The sequence below is a fragment of the Eublepharis macularius genome, chromosome 4 (assembly GCF_028583425.1).
Source record: "Eublepharis macularius isolate TG4126 chromosome 4, MPM_Emac_v1.0, whole genome shotgun sequence".
NCBI classification, from domain to species: Eukaryota; Metazoa; Chordata; class Lepidosauria; order Squamata; family Eublepharidae; genus Eublepharis; species Eublepharis macularius.
The window spans coordinates 156851667-156869641 of NC_072793.1; the positions used below are offsets into that span (position 1 = coordinate 156851667).

General features: G+C 44.2%; 2 protein-coding genes across 3 annotated transcripts in view; one reads left to right on the top strand and one right to left on the bottom strand.

Moving 5' to 3' along the window:
• Positions 1-7898, top strand: part of DHX16 (DEAH-box helicase 16) — a 32231-nt gene extending 24333 nt beyond the window's left edge. Inside the window, exons 19-20 of the mRNA XM_054975829.1 lie at positions 5627-5800; positions 7631-7898. Of these exons, the coding sequence (XP_054831804.1) occupies positions 5627-5800; positions 7631-7759 (303 nt within the window). The 3' untranslated portion in view covers positions 7760-7898. The remainder of the gene's footprint in view (positions 1-5626; positions 5801-7630) is intronic.
• A 2273-nt stretch (positions 7899-10171) lies between these two features.
• Positions 10172-16645, bottom strand: C4H6orf136 (chromosome 4 C6orf136 homolog). Of its 2 annotated transcripts, none has more exons than XM_054975831.1 (6): positions 16432-16645; positions 13527-14060; positions 12770-12858; positions 11263-11463; positions 10642-10711; positions 10172-10533 (listed from the first exon to the last, which is right to left on the bottom strand). In XM_054975831.1, exons 1-6 carry the CDS (start codon positions 16561-16563, stop codon positions 10375-10377), a joined length of 1185 nt encoding a protein of 394 aa, XP_054831806.1. In that variant the 5' UTR covers positions 16564-16645; the 3' UTR covers positions 10172-10374. The 2 variants fall into 2 exon arrangements, with proteins under 2 accessions (XP_054831806.1, XP_054831808.1); XM_054975833.1 differs by having other exon boundaries at positions 13527-13804; positions 16432-16544.
• Between the last annotated feature and the right edge of the window lie 1330 nt (positions 16646-17975).

Consider the following 17975-nt stretch of genomic DNA (forward strand, 5'->3'; position numbering starts at 1 on the left):
AGAAAAAAAGAGGAGTGGTGTTGTACATAAAAGAGGAGCTGCAGCCAAAATTTGTTATGAGAGATGTGGAAGCTAGATTTGTAGCAGTGGAATGTAATTGGAATTTAAAGAGAGTGTTGGTAGTCGGACTTTATGCACCTAACGGTGCAAAGGAAAGCTTCTTTGAGGATTTAAGGAAGCATTTAGATGATCTTGTATATGACCAGATAATTCTTGCTGGAGATTTCAATGGAGTGACAGAGTTGGAACTAGACAAAAAGACTACAACAGCACAAAAGAAAAGAGGACTATTGCCAAAGCTTTTTTTTGAGTTGATTCAACAAGAGATTCTCGAAGACGTATGGAGGAGAGAATATCCTAAAACCAAACAGTTTACTTTTTATTCTGCAAGGCATCTTACATTATCAAGAATTGATATGATCTGGGCCTCAAAGGACTTAGCGTTATGGACTAAGGAGGTAGAAATAATGCCGATGGTAGGCTCAGATCACAATCCAATTATGTGGAAATTTGGAAAAAGGAGGAAAAGGAAAGCCTGGAGAATAAATGAGGACTTGTTACAGGAAAGTGAGAATATGGAAATATTGAGAAGAGAGACAAAGTTTTTTATACAATACAACGTGAATAAAGAAGTACCAACCAATAAAGTTTGGGATGCTTACAAGGCGGTTGTAAGGGGCATACTAATGGACTTAAATGGCAGAGCAAGGAAAAAGAAAGAGGAGAAAAGACAAGAGATTGAGGAGAAAATAAAGGCCAAAGAAGCACAGTTAAAAAAGAGACCAGGGAAAAAGAAAATATATCAGGAAATCAAAATTCTTCAAGAACAGTTAACAGCAATGAGTAATAAAGAATTGGAGTGGAACCTTAAAAGACTGAATCAAAAAGCTTTTGAGGGTGCTAATAAACCTGGGAAATATTTGGCATGGCAATTGAAGAAGAAAAGGGAAAAGAAAATAATAAATAAAATCTGTGAAGAAAATAAAACGTATCTGGAGCAGACTACCATTAGTAGAGCCTTTTATAAATTCTATGCTAAGCTGTATAACAAAAAAGAAGTAACCAAAGAATCAATAGCATCATATTTGGAGAAAACTAAACTTCCAGAGATCTCGGAAGCTTGGAGAAACAAGTTGAACAGTGAAGTAACCGATGAGGAAATAAGCAAGGCAATACAATCTGCAAATCTAGGAAAGGCGCCAGGGCCAGATGGACTTACGGCTAAATTTTATAAGACAATGGCCAATGAACTGGCACCATTCCTAAAAGAGGTGATGAATGGAGTTTTTAGGGATCAAAGAATTCCAGACACTTGGAGCGAAGCGAATATATCATTGATCCCTAAAGAGGGCCAAGATTTGACTAACGTGAAAAATTACAGACCTATATCACTACTTAATAATGATTATAAAATTTTTGCGAAGATATTGGCGAAGAGACTGAAGGGGTGGCTCTCGGAAGTCATAGAGGAAGAACAAGCAGGCTTTTTGCCAGACAGACAAATAAGAGACAATTTAAGGACAGTGATCAATGCTATTGAATACTATGATAAGCGTTGTGATAAAGAGGTTGGTTTCTTCTTTGTAGACGCTGAAAAAGCGTTTGACAATTTAAACTGGGACTTTTTGTTTGCCACTATGGAAAAGCTACAATTGGGAGAAAGATTCATCAGAGCAATTAAAGAAATCTATAGAGACCAGACTGCAGCAATTGTAGTGAATGATGAATTGACCAAGAAATTGACGATTAGTAAAGGAACAAGACAAGGTTGCCCGTTATCTCCATTGTTGTTCATTTTAGTATTGGAGATTCTGATGATACAAATACGACAAGATGAGGAAATACGAGGAATGAAAATAAAGGACTATTCATACAAGGTTAGAGCATTTGCTGATGACATAATGTTAATTGTAGAAGATCCATTGGAGAACATGCCAAAAGTGATAGATAAGATCAAGGAGTTTGGTGATTTGGCAGGTTTCTTCATTAACAAAAAGAAGTCAAAGATATTATGCAAAAACATGACTAAGCAGAAACAACAATTGTTAATGGAAACAACGGACTGTGAAGTAACTAGTAAGGTGAAATATTTGGGAGTTGAGCTGACTGCAAAAAATATAGATTTGTTCAAGAATAATTATGAAAAATTATGGACTCAGATAGAGAGAGACTTGACCAAATGGAATAGACTGAATCTGTCATGGTTGGGCAGGATTGCAGCAGTTAAGATGAATGTGTTACCAAGAGTAATGTTTTTGCTACAGACAATACCAATCATCAGAGACTCTAAACAATTTGAAAAATGGCAGAGGAAAATATCAGATTTTGTTTGGGCAGGCAAGAAGCCTCGAGTGAAAGTTAAAGTTCTACAAGATGCAAAGGAAAGAGGCGGAATGCAACTGCCCAACTTGAGACTTTATCATGATGCAATCTGCCTAGTTTGGTTAAAAGAGTGGATGACGTTAAAGAATAAGAAACTATTAGCCCTAGAGGGATATAAAAAAATTTTTGGATGGCACGCATACCTATGGCACGACAAAGTAAAGGTCAACTCGATGTTCCTACATCATTTTGTAAGGAGAAGTTTATATACAATCTGGAAGAAGTACAGAATTTACTTACAAGAAGGAACCCCCTTGTGGGTGGTTCCATACGAGGTGATAGATCCGAGAGCTGTTGATAATGAACAACAATGTTTAACATACAAAGAAATAACTAAAATTGAAGTATCTAAACTTAGAATAAAGACGCAAGAGGAACTATCACCTAATTACGATTGGTTCCAGTACAGACAGATTAGAGATTTATACAATTCGGACTCTGCAAAAGGGGGCATACGAACAGAGAACTCGGAACTAGAGCAGACCCTTCTTAAAGAAGACAAGAAAAGAATATCCAAGGTATACCAAGTACTGTTGAAATGGTATACTGAGGATGAGATAGTTAAAACACAGATGGTGAAATGGGCTATAAATTTCAATAAAGAAATAACAATGGAGGCATGGGAATACTTGTGGAAAACTACAATGAAGACAACGACATGTATCAATATTAAAGAGAACATTTTCAAAATGATCTATCGTTGGTACATGACACCAAAGAAGATTGCGCTAGGGAACTTGAATACTTCTAATAAATGCTGGAAATGTAAGAAACATGAGGGCTCCCTCTACCATATGTGGTGGTCGTGTGAGGTAGCTAGGCAGTTCTGGGGGGAAATAATAAGAGAAATGAGTGAAATTTTACAGTTTCAAATAAATAAGAACCCAGAACTCCTGCTGCTAAACTTGGGAATGGAGGGAATTCCAGCCCATCATAGGACGTTGATTTTTTATATGACTGCAGCAGCTAGACTTTTGTATGCGCAGAAATGGAAAGTACAAGAAGTGCCAACTATTGAAGATTGGATCTACAAATTGCTGTATATGGCTGAAATGGACAAGATGACAAGAAAACTGAGAGATCTGGACTCAGGGCAGTTTAACACAGACTGGGAGAAGCTGAAACAATATCTGGAGAAGAAATGGGAGGTGGGAGGAAAACTGTGGCAGTTTGAGAACTACTGAAGTATAATAAAAGTATAAAAGAGAGGGGTGACTTTACCGGGGGAGGAAGAGAAATGTGAATTTATAAGCAGTTAGATTAATTGATTGAGATATATATAGATATGTATAGGTTAACTGATAGAGAATAATTAATGATAAGGTTTAAACATGAGGATTGACTAACTAACAATATTTTCTTTCTTTGACAAGATTTATATGCACCAAACTGAATGTATAGAAGAGTTAAATTGATTGACTATCTGAGGAGTTATATAGAATTACCATAAAAAGATGAAATGAGTAATACATAGAGAACAAATCAAATTGTTTGATTTAAATGTGGGAAATTTTTATGGTTTATGATATATAGGTTTATATAGAAATATTCAAAACTGGAAAATGGGATAAATTGTTTATCTAAAGACGTATAGTTTGGGTGTATAATAAGTAAGGGAGTTAAAGATGTACTGCTTAATATAATGGAGAATGTATATCTGTTTTAGATAGAGGAATTTAATAGAAGTAAGGGAAAAGGGACAGAGGGTGGGAAAGCTGTTGGAAGTCAACAAAAGGGGGGGAAAGGGAGGGGGTTAGAAACGAAAAATTAGGGGAAAATTGATTGTAATGTAAAAATAACAATGTTCTAACCCAATAAAAATTTTTCAAAAAAAAAAGAGAATAGGACATGTGCAATGTGCATGTGTTGCTCTTCTCTTTCTCACTCCTCATGGGTATATGAGTTTGAGTTTCTAGGCCACTCCAAGTCACTGCTTGGTGAAGTGCCTTCTTCCCTATTCGTCTGATTAACCCTTTCTTGGGTCACCAACATCTCAGTTGGTAGATTGTAACCAGCCATAGGTATGGGATTCCATCCTGATGTTCCTCCGGAGACTTGTGCTGGCTTCATTGCCTTACTGTGATCCCCATTGAGTTCTGGCAGGAACAAGCAGATGCCCTTTTGCACCCTCCTCCGTTACTTCGCCTTTGATAATGTGGTTAAGAGTAGGACATGGTATTGGTAGCATACAGAAATCAGACTTCTTGAATTCAAGTTACAAAGGTTTATAAAAGAATCATATACTCCAGATTACTTGTATGTAGCGGGACTGAGCAAATAATGGAAAATAAAATTGCAGACCAATCTATCTTGCCCTGAATCAACTTCTCCTTAACGGCTGTAATTAAAGGAACAGGCGCTTAATCATTGGAGCCTTCGAGAGAAGTTCCATTACCTTGAGTTCAAGGTATGTGGCTCTTCCTATTTTGTGGCTATACATAGTCAAAATGGAGTCCAGGCAAGTCCTTCATTCCAGCATGAGTCCAGAGGAGGGCTGTCATCCCCCCACTGGGGGCAGGGGATGCCCTGCCTCTCCCACCTCCATTCACCTGGTGGTGGGGGAAGGCATTAGGGAGAGGTGCACGTTTCCTTGTTGTGCCGGAAAATGACATTTTCCCACCCCTTCAGATTCTCAGAACTTGTTGGTGTGCAGAAAGAAGCAAAGTTCTGCAGGTTGTATAGATTATGAGCAGTTTGCATATTCTTACTCTGCATAGTTTATTCTGCACATTTTAATTTTGGGGCACCATAAGACACAGAAGCATTATTGATGGCTGCTGGAAATCTTATTCAATCCTCTGACATCTTGCCAGGTATTTCCCATGTATTTTCACAACCATAAGGGTTGTGATTTTTAAATTTTTTTAAAGTAACGTTTTCAGGAAGCTGATTTCTGCACCTAATATCACGTCCTGCGTGCCTGCAAAAACATGATAAAATTCTGTTTGCGGGGCCTGGTCTCCCTTTCCAATTTTCCATGAAGTGACACTAGTTGCAGAAAAGTGCATTAATTCCACAATCTCCCATCCATGTATTAAAAACAAGAGCAGTAGCCCCACAATCTATATCTGCTGCATAATGACCATGAGAATCTGATAGTCAGCATGCAACCACAGCACCACCTTGGCATTTTGAGCACACAATCATGGTGCTATTCAGGTATTTCAAGAAGAGGCATCCAGAGTCCCCCACAGTGCTATTCAGATCTCTCAGTGCTCAGTACTTTTTGCCTTTCCATCTTCAGGCCATCACTGCTGGTTTCTTTTATCACACGTCCCGCCTCACCCGTAGTGGTTACAAGACCGTCAAGCACCAGCAGACAGTGTTCATCCATCCGAACAGCTCCCTGTTTGAAGAGCAACCACGCTGGCTCATCTATCATGAGTTGGTCTTCACCACTAAAGAGTTCATGAGACAGGTAGGTCTCACAGCTATCACAAGGTAAATTCCTTGCTGATAAGGACAACAAAGCCTTTTATCTCACAAGGGAGGTGGCCGGCAAGTACAGCTGATATCGTATGGTAATGTTACTGTGGGGAAGATAGCAGTTTTAGGTGAGTTTAGTAGCATCCTATAACATAATTGTCTTAGCGGGTTTCCGACGACACACATTTATCCTGGTGCACCTGCGCAGGAGCACCAGGATAAAAAGTGTGCCATGGAACACCAGCAGATGGCCAAGTGAGCCTTCCCGGCCCCCTGCCGCTGGGCTACATAGCCCAGCTGGAGGAGGAGGGCAGCGTGGGAAGAATGACGTGCCTGCAAGCCCCTGTGGACCCTGGGCGGAGGTGAAGCACCCGCCGCCCTCTTGAGCCCCGCTATAGCTGTGCTGTGCTGCTTTCAGCAGAGACGGGGTGATGGGACAGGAGGGGAAGCGCCCGCCACCCTGTGAGCCCCATCAGCTGGACCGCGCCGCTCCCATCGGCCCGGCTCCATCAAGAGCAGCATGGCCTAGCTTTGGCAGGGCTCTCAGGGCGGCAGGCACTGTGCCCTCACCCCGGCTTCACCGGGACTTGCAGATGCGCTTTCGGCGGAGCCAGGGCAGGGGGGTGAAGTGCCTGCCGCCCTGTGAGCCCCGCCAGAGCTGGGCCGCGTCACTCCCATTGCCCTGGCTCCAGCAGGGCTCACAGAGCGGTGGGCACGTCACCCCCCTGCATCTCAACCCTCCTGGCCCCCCTTGCCCCTTCACCTGCCAACCCGCCCCCGACCCCTCCTGCGTCTCAGCCCTCCCCAGACCCCCCTTGCCCCTCCACCTGCCAGCCCTTCCCAGACCGCTCGTGCCTCTCAGCCCTCCCCAGACCCCCCTTGCCCCTCCACCTGCCAGCCCTTCCCAGACCCTTCCTGCCTCAGCCCTCCCAACACCCCTTGCCCCCCTACCTGCCAGCCCTCCCCAGACCCCTCCAGCCTCTCAGCCCTCCTGTCCCCCTTGCCCCTTCTGACCGCTCCTGCCTCTCAGCCCTCCCCAGACCCCCCTTGCCCCTCCACCTGCCAGCCCTTCTCGCCCCCCTGCCAGCCAGCCTCAGCTTTCTAGAGCCTGTTTTATTTATTTGCACAACGGGCTTTGTTTCTAGTCTAGGAATGCAGCCTTGGTGCACGAGGAGAGGAGCTTAAGATGCTGCTGGTTAATTCAAGTGATTCCACTGTACTGCCTTCGCTTTCATTTTGCATGCAGAAGGTCCCAGATGGTACCTCCAGATCTGCCGTATTAGGGCTTGGTTGAGCTTCTGCTTGAGACCTTGGAAAACTGCTGGCAGTCAACGTAGACAGTATTTTGCTAGATGGACCAGCAGTTTAAAGCAACTTTAATTGTACAGAAACCACCTTAATACAACAGGGTCAGAGATTGTCAAAAGGCAGCTTGAAAAAAGTGCCTAGTATTGCCCTCAGCTCCAAGCATGTATACACAGTTCTCCTTTAGCCAGCACAACAAAATAGTCATACGTCATAGTTGCTGCAGCTTTCCGCACCACCCAGTATTCGCTGCAGACTACTTGATCCCTCTTGATTTTGAAGGCAGACATCCCTTCTCCATTTGAGGGGATGGGGTTGAAAGAAGATGTGGAAGATGGGAAAGATTTGCTGGCTGGCTGTGAGCTTGTAGGCCCTGTAGCTCTGCATACTACACAGGAGGTGCCTAGCGGGCCAGGGGAGGATAGGCCACCAGCACTGTCATGAGGGAACCGGAGATAAAAAAAAATCTGATTGGCTGAAGTGCAGATGGATGTACCTCAATCTTGTTTCCTTGAAGGTCATAGAGATTGACAGCACATGGCTGTTGGAGGTGGCCCCTCACTACTACAAGGCTAAGGAACTGGAGGATGCCTCAACAAAGAAGCTGCCAAAGAAAGTAGGAAAGACCCGAGAGGAGCTGGGTTGAAGCAGGAATCTATGCTGTACTTCCTATAAACTTTATGCTGCAGTGATGCCTTCACCAGTGGACTACTTTTCTTGTTTTGTACAGCTGTATAGTTTTCTGTTGTCACTTACGGGCAGACAATAAATTGTTTTTTACAATCTTGGGTCACTTGTTTCTCTTGCTGACCAAAGAACTGATAGAGGTCTTAGGAAAAAAAGTTTCTTTGGACTGTTCACACCCTCTCGAATTGCTTTGGCTTTCCTTCTGGCATCTTAAGTCATGGTGTTTCTAGTTATTGCTGATACCTTCCTGTATGCTTTAGACTAAATCAAATACAACCCATTGCTATTGGCCTGGTTCATGACTTTCCTGCCAAGGATCTCCAACATGGCACCCATGGTCACCACAGTGCCTGCTGACACCTTTCCTGGATCCCATCAAGTATTATTAGAAAGTGGAAGAGCTAGGGTGGGTCTTTTGCATACCAGGGCTTCTAATTGGCCACTGGAGATCTAATTAGCTGTGCAGATTTTTATGAAGTTGCTTCAGCAGCAGCTGCCATTACGACCCAAGGATCTTCACTGCATGACTGAAGGTAAGCTGTGTGTATGTAGGAAAATACTTTTAAACAGTAAGTTCATTTTAAAAGGCATCTTGTTGAAAAGCTACGGTTACCATTATGCATGATATTACTCCCTGACATTTTGTGGTAAATTCTAACTCCTTTGGCAATCATTTTGTAGTTGCAGCCACCACCCTGTGTCAGAATTCCAAAAGGGTCTGCAGGATCCAGACCCCTGCCTTAAAGCTAATATTGTGAGAATCTGTTGTGGGATATTATGGAATGACACACACATACCCACACAGCATGCATACCAGGGGGAACTGCCTTGGACTTTGAGAGAGTGGTTCCACATCACGGGCAGGATGGGATACAGAAGCCTAATTAATTGCAACTGATTTGAAATTAAAATGTTGAGCTAGAAAGTGCTATGATAGAATAGGAAATAAGAAAATATCTTCCTTCAAAATACGGGAACAGTTAAGAGCTCAGTAAACGGTGTGGTAAAAAGTGCATCTTGCAGGCTCTGCATTTACATGGGTGGTTATTTCCTAAGGGACTGACTACTAATTCAAAAAGAATAAAGCCTCTGTACAGCATTAACATGAGCAAAATAACCTATGATACTATCTATAATAACAATAATATCTGTCTGTCTATGACAGGCATAACTCATCAGAAAAGAAAGAAGTCCCATAATTGGTCATCAGGTTCAGGATGATCATGGGAGTTGTAGCATCAAAAATGAAGGGAATTGGAATATCCTTCTGCTGTCTGCAATAGAAGTGATGGTTTATTCCCCAGAAAGCTGGAGGCAGCACATACAGAGAGGGTGGATTGTGATCTCCCCTTTTACAAAATAAACTCAGACAATTTGTCAATTAAAGAGGTCATCTGGAAGCAACTGTTTTGAAAATAATTACAGTACAAAATACAGCCAAACACCATTTGGAAGGGTTAGATTGCAGAGTAGAAATGGGCATGAACCAAAATTTGTGACGAACCAGGCCAGTTTGTGGTTCATGAACCAGTGGTTCATCAGATCCCATTTCTGCCGAACCACCATGAACTTTAGGCTGGTTCGTTTTTCAGTTCATCACTGCAGACAGCCTGGCACCGATCAACCAGTTTCCTAGGCAACGGGGTGGACTTCCTGCAGACCTGCTGCTGACTCGGAAGTGGTGATTTGCTGGCTGGGAAGCGACATTGTCACAAACTAAAACGAACCGATTCGTGAACTGGGGCAGGTTCGTGAAAGTTTGTGGTTTGTGAAACATGACGAACCACGAACTGCATGGTTCCGTTTTTTTCTGGTTTGTGCCCATCTCTATTGCAGAGTATGTGTGGGAAGATCCCCTATAAAACAATATTGATAGTACAGTTTTAAAATACAGGTATGTAAGCTAATGTTGTTTCCAAGACTCTCTTTTATAGGGATTTTTTCTTTTAATAAAATAGGATAGGCCAGGTCATTCCCTATGCAAACCTAGGTCTAATAGTGCAATCCCAGTTCTTGAGGGGAGGTACATTTCTTGGTGTAGAAGCTGCTCTTTACTCTCAAATCTGAAAGGCAAATCATGCAAGGAAAAAAAGCCACACATGTTCATCCCCACACCAGCATTTGCAAAGGAAGGAGTACTACTGTGGACTGACTACCTTCTTCAAAGAAGCACTTGCTATTCCAAAGAAGGCAGTAGTTTTATGTTTGTTTGCATATGCCCGGGGGGAGGGGGCTTTTCACATAGGGCAGAATGTTTTGCCAAACAGGGACTCTCTATTTGCTCAGCACTAGTTCAAAGTTCACCGCTTCCTTATGAAGCCTGCAGCCCAATTTTTGCTCTTGACAGAGAGCCTCCCTAACCAGCCAGACCTTCTTCAACATACACCTTTTATTATGTACAGATTAAATTACAACCATCTTTACAGCACTTGCTGATGGCATTAACAACAGCAACATAAGACAAGGCCCACACACCCTGTACAGAGACATCATGGATATACAATGAGCCACTAGCGGCATCCTCAGCCTGTGGTGGGGCAGCCAAACTAAATGATACACAAGAAGTGCTTAGCCTCAGCTGTTCCGACAGCCTACTGGCAGCCCATGCTGTTTGCCTGCCAGAGCTGACAAGAGAAGCTGCAGAGACGGCCTCTGGTCAAACAATCCCAGGCCCAACAAGGAGGCCACCAGAAGCTTTTTCACTTTGGTCAGAGGAGGCTGGGATGGCATCAGCTGCAAGGAAGGAAACGTCTAAGATTAGTCTGATAGTTTCTGTAGAAGGAGTTGCTCTCAAAATACCAGCAAAGCTCTGGGTGGGGAAGGAGAGACCCTGAAACTTACCTTGCTTACCCTGTGACACTTGATTAATCCTTGGGAATCTAGGAAGAAAGTGGAATAGGCATCATAGGTCCTAGAAGGGGAATTAAAAAAAAGAATGACTTATTACCCACTACTCTTGCTGGTGCATCATGTGGATTTGCACTGACCTCACTAAAACCACAGCCCAAGAGGTGATGTATCTTGTCTTTACTAAAACTTCCTCTGCCTGCTTAATGAACCATTTGAATGGTCTGGTCCTTCCCAAGCCAAGATATAATTCAGAACAAATGAAACCTTTGTTACATCTGCCTTGAACAAGCTTAAGATACTATTTTTTTTAAAGTATAGGAATGTAAGATTGTTTTGTTTACAGGTTTCTTATGGGATTTTTTGTTGTTGTAATATAGTGATGTGGTCTGGGTCACCCACTATATAAAACCCAGTTCTTATTGCAATCCCAGTCTAGCCCAAATAAAGTTCTGCACGCCTCCAGAAGACCAGCCATGCCTCAAGAACTCTGATAATACAAGAGAAGCATGACAGTTACACTGCCTTACAGAGAGCTGATTTCGTCAGAGGCTTTCCCTATGACAAGACTATTCAGCTCAAAGGCAAACAGCAGGTTACAGGGGAAAGCCTCACCTGTACAGTTCAGCCTTGTCCCTCTTGTAGAAGCGGAACAGGAGGACATGGAAAGGCAGTCCCGTAATCCGCCACCGAGCTTGGATGCTCCAGTTCTCAGAGTGCTGTGTCACCTTCAGCACTTCCATGCGCAAGTCAGCAAAGTAGTTCCAAGCCACAAACCGGCAGAAGGTCAGTGCCAGCTGGTACATAGGTCGGCCACTGGTGACGGAAGTGGGAAATGTGAAATTATCCGAGTTAGAGAGGAAGCTTTAGCACATCAGTAACGAAGAACCCTTTCGCCTATATATTCTCTCACTGGTTGGGTAACAACCCCATCATTACTTTCCCTTCCATCAGTATTCCTTCCCTCTTTTAGCGGGAAAGGCATGTGGATCTACCTTACCATCTCAACGGAAGTAAGTCCCACTGTAGAACTGCAAATCTTCCCCCTCTTTTCTGCAAGACATCAGTAGAACCCCAACAAATGTACAGATCTCTTTTCTCTGCTATTTGAAAAAAACGATAGTTCCACGCCGGTAGTTCCACTAACATCTATAAAGTTTACAGAAACATTTCCTCTACATCCCCCACTTAAAGTAGGGAGGCCCTCAATTAAGGATGAGCTCACAAATGCATATTCAGCCTGGAATACAAAACCAATGCTTGCGCGTGTGAGCTACTGTATGCCATAGTTCCAAGTACCCCAGACAGAGCTTTCATATAAGCTCATGTCATCTGAACAAAAATATTTTGCAGAGGAGGCGGTGGATGATGTGCACACATGCATGCAAATAAAAGCCACAATATGTGAATCCCTTAGACAAATTAGGTGCTCATGGCAATCAAAGGGATTTTCAGGCTAACAATAACCAAAAACTGGTGTCAGCAGTAAGCAGGCAGTACCGCCCAACAAACCAATGTAGGTCAGAGCTAGGGTTGTCATCCAAACACTGGTAAGCAGCAGTGGACAGGGACTGGAACTGATGTCAGAGCATTGGGATGATGCAGTGAAATCACTCTGGGCTTCATGCTGGAAATGACATTGTATCATCAGTGCAATGCCAGCTTCCCCCTCGATTTTGCTCCCGCTGCTCTACTGAGCAGCAGCAGGGCCTGCACAGAGGGGTGGTCTCCTGCAATTAGGAGAGACCTGGTCACCCTGCTCAGAGCACAGACGAGAAGGGCTGAGCCACACGCTCACTCAGCTGCCTCTTCCAATGTACTCAAATGGTGAGACTGAAAATACCAGATCAATATGCTGCCTATAAACAAGGAAATTCATGGTTGAGGGTCTGTATTCGTTCTGGTTGCCTGCCCCACCATAGCCTTTGGAAGCCAGATGAAACGAAGGGTGCTAAAAGGCCCTTTGAATCACTAGAAGGGCACAGGCATGCTGGAAACCAACTACTGGCTGACAAGGGACCAGATCTGGCCAATGAGACGGTAGCTGCATAAAAATGATAGACTCAATGGAATGAAAGGGCTCATTTTCTTGAACGTATCCTAAGCAGTCCCCAGCACTGACCGGGTCTTCAGGTGCAGAATCTCATTGTCAAACTCCACATCCTGCGAGTAGATTCCATAGTCATGTGTCTTCAAAAAGAAGCCTGGTAACTGGAAGGGTTGGAGAGAGAACAAGGAAGGATTCACTGTCCAACTACTGACTCTCTGTACAATCTTGGCAAAGTCACTTAGCTTTGCTAGGCCTCAGTTTTCACATCTGTTCTATCGCTAGCAATCTTCCCTTCTGCGATTCAAACAGCAGGCAACTAAACCTACTAAACAAGTTCTCAGAAAACACTCATTCAATTCCTCACTTTTGTATGTGAAAATTCCATCTCTGGTACTTGAGCTTCATTTTTTGGCTTAAGTTGCAAGCATGTGCCTTGGTGTCACAATTCTACAGACTGGGGCTGGAATTCGGAAATCCCATGAGCATGCTCAAAGTGGTTCTGAGCATACACAGGGCTTCATTTTGTGCCAGATGCTGCCCCAGAGGGTCTAACCTTTATGAATTACTTTTTGAGAACTGCTGTGGGAAGGCAATTCCAAATGTGCATCCATCACACAATTATTTGGATCACAGCCTTGACTCCCTCGCAAAAAAAAAAAAACCCTTTAAAAACTCCAATATTTCATCCTCCAAAATAAGTTAGCTTGAACTTTTTTGCAAGCTTTTCAAACACATGTGGCAAACTGGGACCAAGATGTCTTCCAGCCCTACACACCTACGAAGAAAAAAGTTCTAAGCCCCAAACAACATAGGATCCCCATACACTTACCTCACTCCGTAATTTCTGGTGCATGACTGCAAGATGCTCCTCCATGCTGGAATCGTCATTCCCCGAAGAACTGGCTGGGCATGGACTTCCTGTTGTGGCTCTGAAGGGCATAAGCGGGTCCAGCGCTACCTCAGGGGCCTGGTAGGGTGAGCGGCACTGCCAGCCATGGAACAGGCTGTGCAAAGAGTCTAAAGAGGCACCGTCTAGTCCTCCACCATCCCTCACCTCTATGTCATCTTCCTGCCTTCCGTTCACCAACATAATGGCATCCTCCATGCCTTCAAGAGGGGAGAGTAGAGTGGGGTGAAAAAGAGTCCCCGTGTCTAGATTGGGCACATCCACCAATGGACAAAGTCTGTTCTTTGATTCACTTATGTTGATACCAGCAAAGTTGCCTTGGATAGGGACTGGAAGAGGTGGGGAGGTGGGGAGGGCTTCCAATGGCCTCCTGGCAAAAAATGGGTGGAACGTTGGCCCTATGGAGCCCGCAGGAACAAGCCCTGGAGGTAACTTATCCCAAGAAGCATCTAGGTCCTAGAATGGAAGAAAAGGTCCTTTGAGGAGCTTCAATCTTTCCCGGCTCTCCTGAGAGTAACACACACACAAAACCTGTCATCCTGTGTCATCCAGTCATGATATATAAAAATGTCTTTCGCAGATGTAGAAATGGCCACAGACATATACATGGGAGAGGGGAAGGGGTGGTCACTGTCCCTGTTACTGGCCAGAAGTTCAAGGACTAGGAAAAGCACCAGGAAACAGGGAAGCCTTAGCCACCAGAGGACCAGCAGCCATAGGGAGTTTTATTCCCTCCCTCCTCTCCACCTAAGGAGGACAACATGCTAGCACTGACTCGTTTATGCACAGAAAACTAAATCCTGCCTTTTGTACTTTATTGTATAGCATTAAGCGCTCCTCGCATAGGTGTTGCAATTACATCTAGCAACAAAGGCAGCTGTATCTAAGGCAGAACTGCCTATTCTGAAGAGCTTAGTTTTCTAGCACACAAGAATCCCCAAAACAAAGCTCAAAAATGTGCTAAATGTTAAGAAAAGCTAGCAAGCACGTGAGGCTTTAGGATCATATAAAGCTCTGTCATTTCTCATGCTGCTATCACCACCACCACTTGCCACTTCCTAGCTTCCAGCTCACCATGTAGCACTAATTATGATTGTTACAGGGAGGGACTATTGTTCCGGGGCAGAGTACCAGTCATGCATACAGAAGGTACTTTGGTGTAGTGGTTAAGAGCGTGGGACTCTAATCTGGAGAGCCGAGTTTGATTCCCCACTCCTCTGCTTGAAGCCAACTAGGTGACCTTGGGCTAGTCATGGCTCTCTGGAGCTCTCTCAGCCCCACCCACCTCACAGGGTGTTTTGTTGTGGGGATAATAATGACATACTTTGTAAACCGCTCTGAGTGGGCATTAAGTTGTCCTGAAGGGTAGTATATAAATCAAATATTATTTATTTATATTTATGTTCAATTTATATTCCGCCCTCCCCACATCAGCAGGCTCAGGGCAGATTACAACCAGAATTTAAAATCACATTTCACAATTTATACGATTTAAAACCGTAAAACATTTAAATAACCTAGATTAAAATACATATATACCTACATATATAGACACAGTGGCACAATAATCTAGACGACCACCTTTTTTTAGCCATTTCCAGAGCATTTTGGAAGGGAAATATGTGAGAGATGGAAGGTGTCACTAGTAGGGAGGGCATGTGCCATACTTCCCCTGCTACCCCCCACCCCATACTAACAAATCCCGCTGGGCCCTGGTCTTATTGGACAGAGCATTCCACCAGGCTGGGGCCAGGACTGAAAAGGCCCTGGCCCTGGTCAATGCCAGGTGGGCTTTCCTAGGGTCAGGGATCTTTAATAGATGTTTATCGCTGAAGCGAAGAGTCCTCAGCCCCTCCAGGTAAAGTTGGAAGTGTAACATGATAGTAGAATGGACCACACCACTTCAGACTGCTGGTGAAAGAATGTTAGAACATAAGGCCATTGGTCTATCTAGATCAGCACTCCATTTCACACAGAGGGAAACTAGTTGCACTGGAGGACTAAGAGGGCCAAAGCCAAGGCCTTTCTCCATGTTGTCTCCTAAGCCCACAGGTTTACTGTCTGGCGGTTCCTTTCAGCCACCATGACTAGTAAGCACTGAAGGATCTATTTTCCACAAACTTATCTAATCTTTTAAAGCTCTTTGTTCTTAGTACTGAAACTATGGAACTGCCTCCCCAGGGAGCTTCCTCTGCCTCCCTCTGTCATTGTCTTCTGCCAGCAGTGAACACTTTTCTGTTTCATTTAACATACTCCCAGTAAACGTTTTTTGGTCCACTGCCAGTGAATTTCCACAATTTCTTTGTCACTGGCAGTGAATTTCCACAATTTAGTCATTGAGCAACGCAGCACTTCCTTACCTCCATCCCGAACCGAGTGCCCACTGCTTCTTTTAACTTCAAACATTCCCGCTTAGACTATCCCTTAACTGTGCGTCCCAACCTGCTCAGCCCCACGCCCCAAGTAGAAGACTAGCGCTTTAGAGAGGAAAGTTTTAACCCACCCACACAAACTCTTTTGGGGTGTTGTGCTCGTTTATAGGGGAGAAAAAAACATTAAAAATCCTTCCGAAACATGACCCGCAGTCTAAAGTGTTTGCAGTGCATTCGATCATGTCAACGTTCCCAACCCCTCATTTTCTTGCACGTGTGAACGATGCAGGGTTCCTTGTGCCACCGCGCGTCTTCTTAACCCAAGCAACCCCTTTCCCAGAGCGCTTCTTCCAATCTCCCACGCTGGGCATTCTGACGGCCAGGATGGCTGGCCACGCCCACCAGAAAGCTTCGCTTCGGGTCACCCTGCCGGTCCCCGTTATCCTCGCACTCACCCGCGGCCGCGCCCGGTAACAGCATCTAGTCGATTCGCCTGGCGCCCAGCGACGCCTTCCGCTGCTCCCCTCCCAGCCCCAGGAGCACCGGGGCCCGAGGCGCCCAGCGACCACCCGGCTCCGCTGATACATGGCGCGGACACGGGATAGCTCCCCCTCCAGCACGCGCAGCCCACTCTACGCCGCTCTCCTCAGGAGCCGCCCGCTTCAACCGGCTAAGCCACGGCGCCTGCGCGAACTGACAGACCAGTTGGAGCAAGCGCATTGCTGTAGTCTCCTTGAGTGAAGGAGGAACGAGCGCGCATGCGGCCAGGCCTTGGGAGCCAGGAACTTTTTTTTTGCTGCTGCTGCTGCTGCGCTTGCGTGGAGAGGACTTCATGATCTACACGGCGGCAAGCAGACACTGTTCCTCCGCCGGGAAAGGGGTGGGTGGGTGTTAATTACATATGAATTAAGAGTTAACATCTTTTTTTCTGTCAAAACTCTTTTCAGTGCACAAATACACTGAACTTACATAACGCTCTTTTTGCAGGCCAAAGCTAGGCATGTTGACAGATCACGTGACTTCAATGAGTCTTGCTCCGAAAGGATACGCAAAATAATTACAGCCCTTTAAGGAATAGGGTTATAATCAAACAGAAGCGTCCAGAGAACAGTTCATAGCACGGTTTTACTGCTATATATTACCTTTTTATTTCGTTTGTTTTCTAATGTTTGTAATTGCCTCAAATCTCCGTGGGAAAGACTAATTAAATAAAGATGGGTGTGTTAGTCTGTCTGTAGCCGAAGGAAAAAGCACGAATCCAGTAGCACGTATAAGACTAACAAAATTTGTGGTAGGGTATGAGCTTTTGTGAGTCACAGCTCATTCTAGCTGTATATGAAGAACTGGACTCAAAAAAGCTCATACCCTACAAATTTTGCTAATCTTACAGGTGCTACTGGACTCTTGCTCTTTTCTACTGTAAATTAATAAAAAGAGACTTGAATGCATAGTTTAGTTGCTACTGGATGGGTTGCAATGCTCAAAGCAGATGTGACTCCTATTCACAGGTAATAACTAGGGTGGGAGGAGGACTCCCTTTCTCAAATAATAATAGTCACCAAGGAGAGCTAAGAATACTTCTCTAGCTCTTAAGTACAAGCTCTCATTAAATGGGAAATTTTTTTGGCCTAAGAACCAACTTTCAACACAGAGAACTAGATCAATAAGAATGCATACAGTTGATAAGGGATTAATGGAGAAAAGGATATAGAAACAGCAAAGCTGATTCCCCCCCCCCCGCATAAACTTAATTACATCAAATAGGTTAGATAAAAATCTACATTCAAACTAAGTTGTGTGTGTGATATGCCATCAAGTCAACTCCAACCTATGGTGACCCTATGAATGACAGACTTCCAAAATGTCCTATCATTAACAGACTTGCTCAGATCTTACAAACTGGAGGTTGTGGCTCCCTTTATTGAGTCACTCCATCTCATTTTGGGTCTTCCTCTTTTCCTACTGCCTTCCACTTTTCCTAACATTACTGACTTTTCCA

What these genes read in the sequence shown, in the direction of transcription:
- C4H6orf136 (XM_054975831.1), bottom strand. Translation starts at nt 16,563, where the DNA reads ATGTATCAGCGGAGCCGGGTGGTCGCTGGGCGCCTCGGGCCCCGGTGC. An exon ending in GTTACCGGGCGCGGCCGCGG is followed by an intron (nt 14,061 to 16,431) that starts GTGAGTGCGAGG and finishes CTTCCATTCTAG; the next exon opens with GACCTAGATGCTTCTTGGGA. An exon ending in GACAAGGCTGAACTGTACAG is followed by an intron (nt 10,712 to 11,262) that starts GTGAGGCTTTCC and finishes TTCCCCTTCTAG; the next exon opens with GACCTATGATGCCTATTCCA.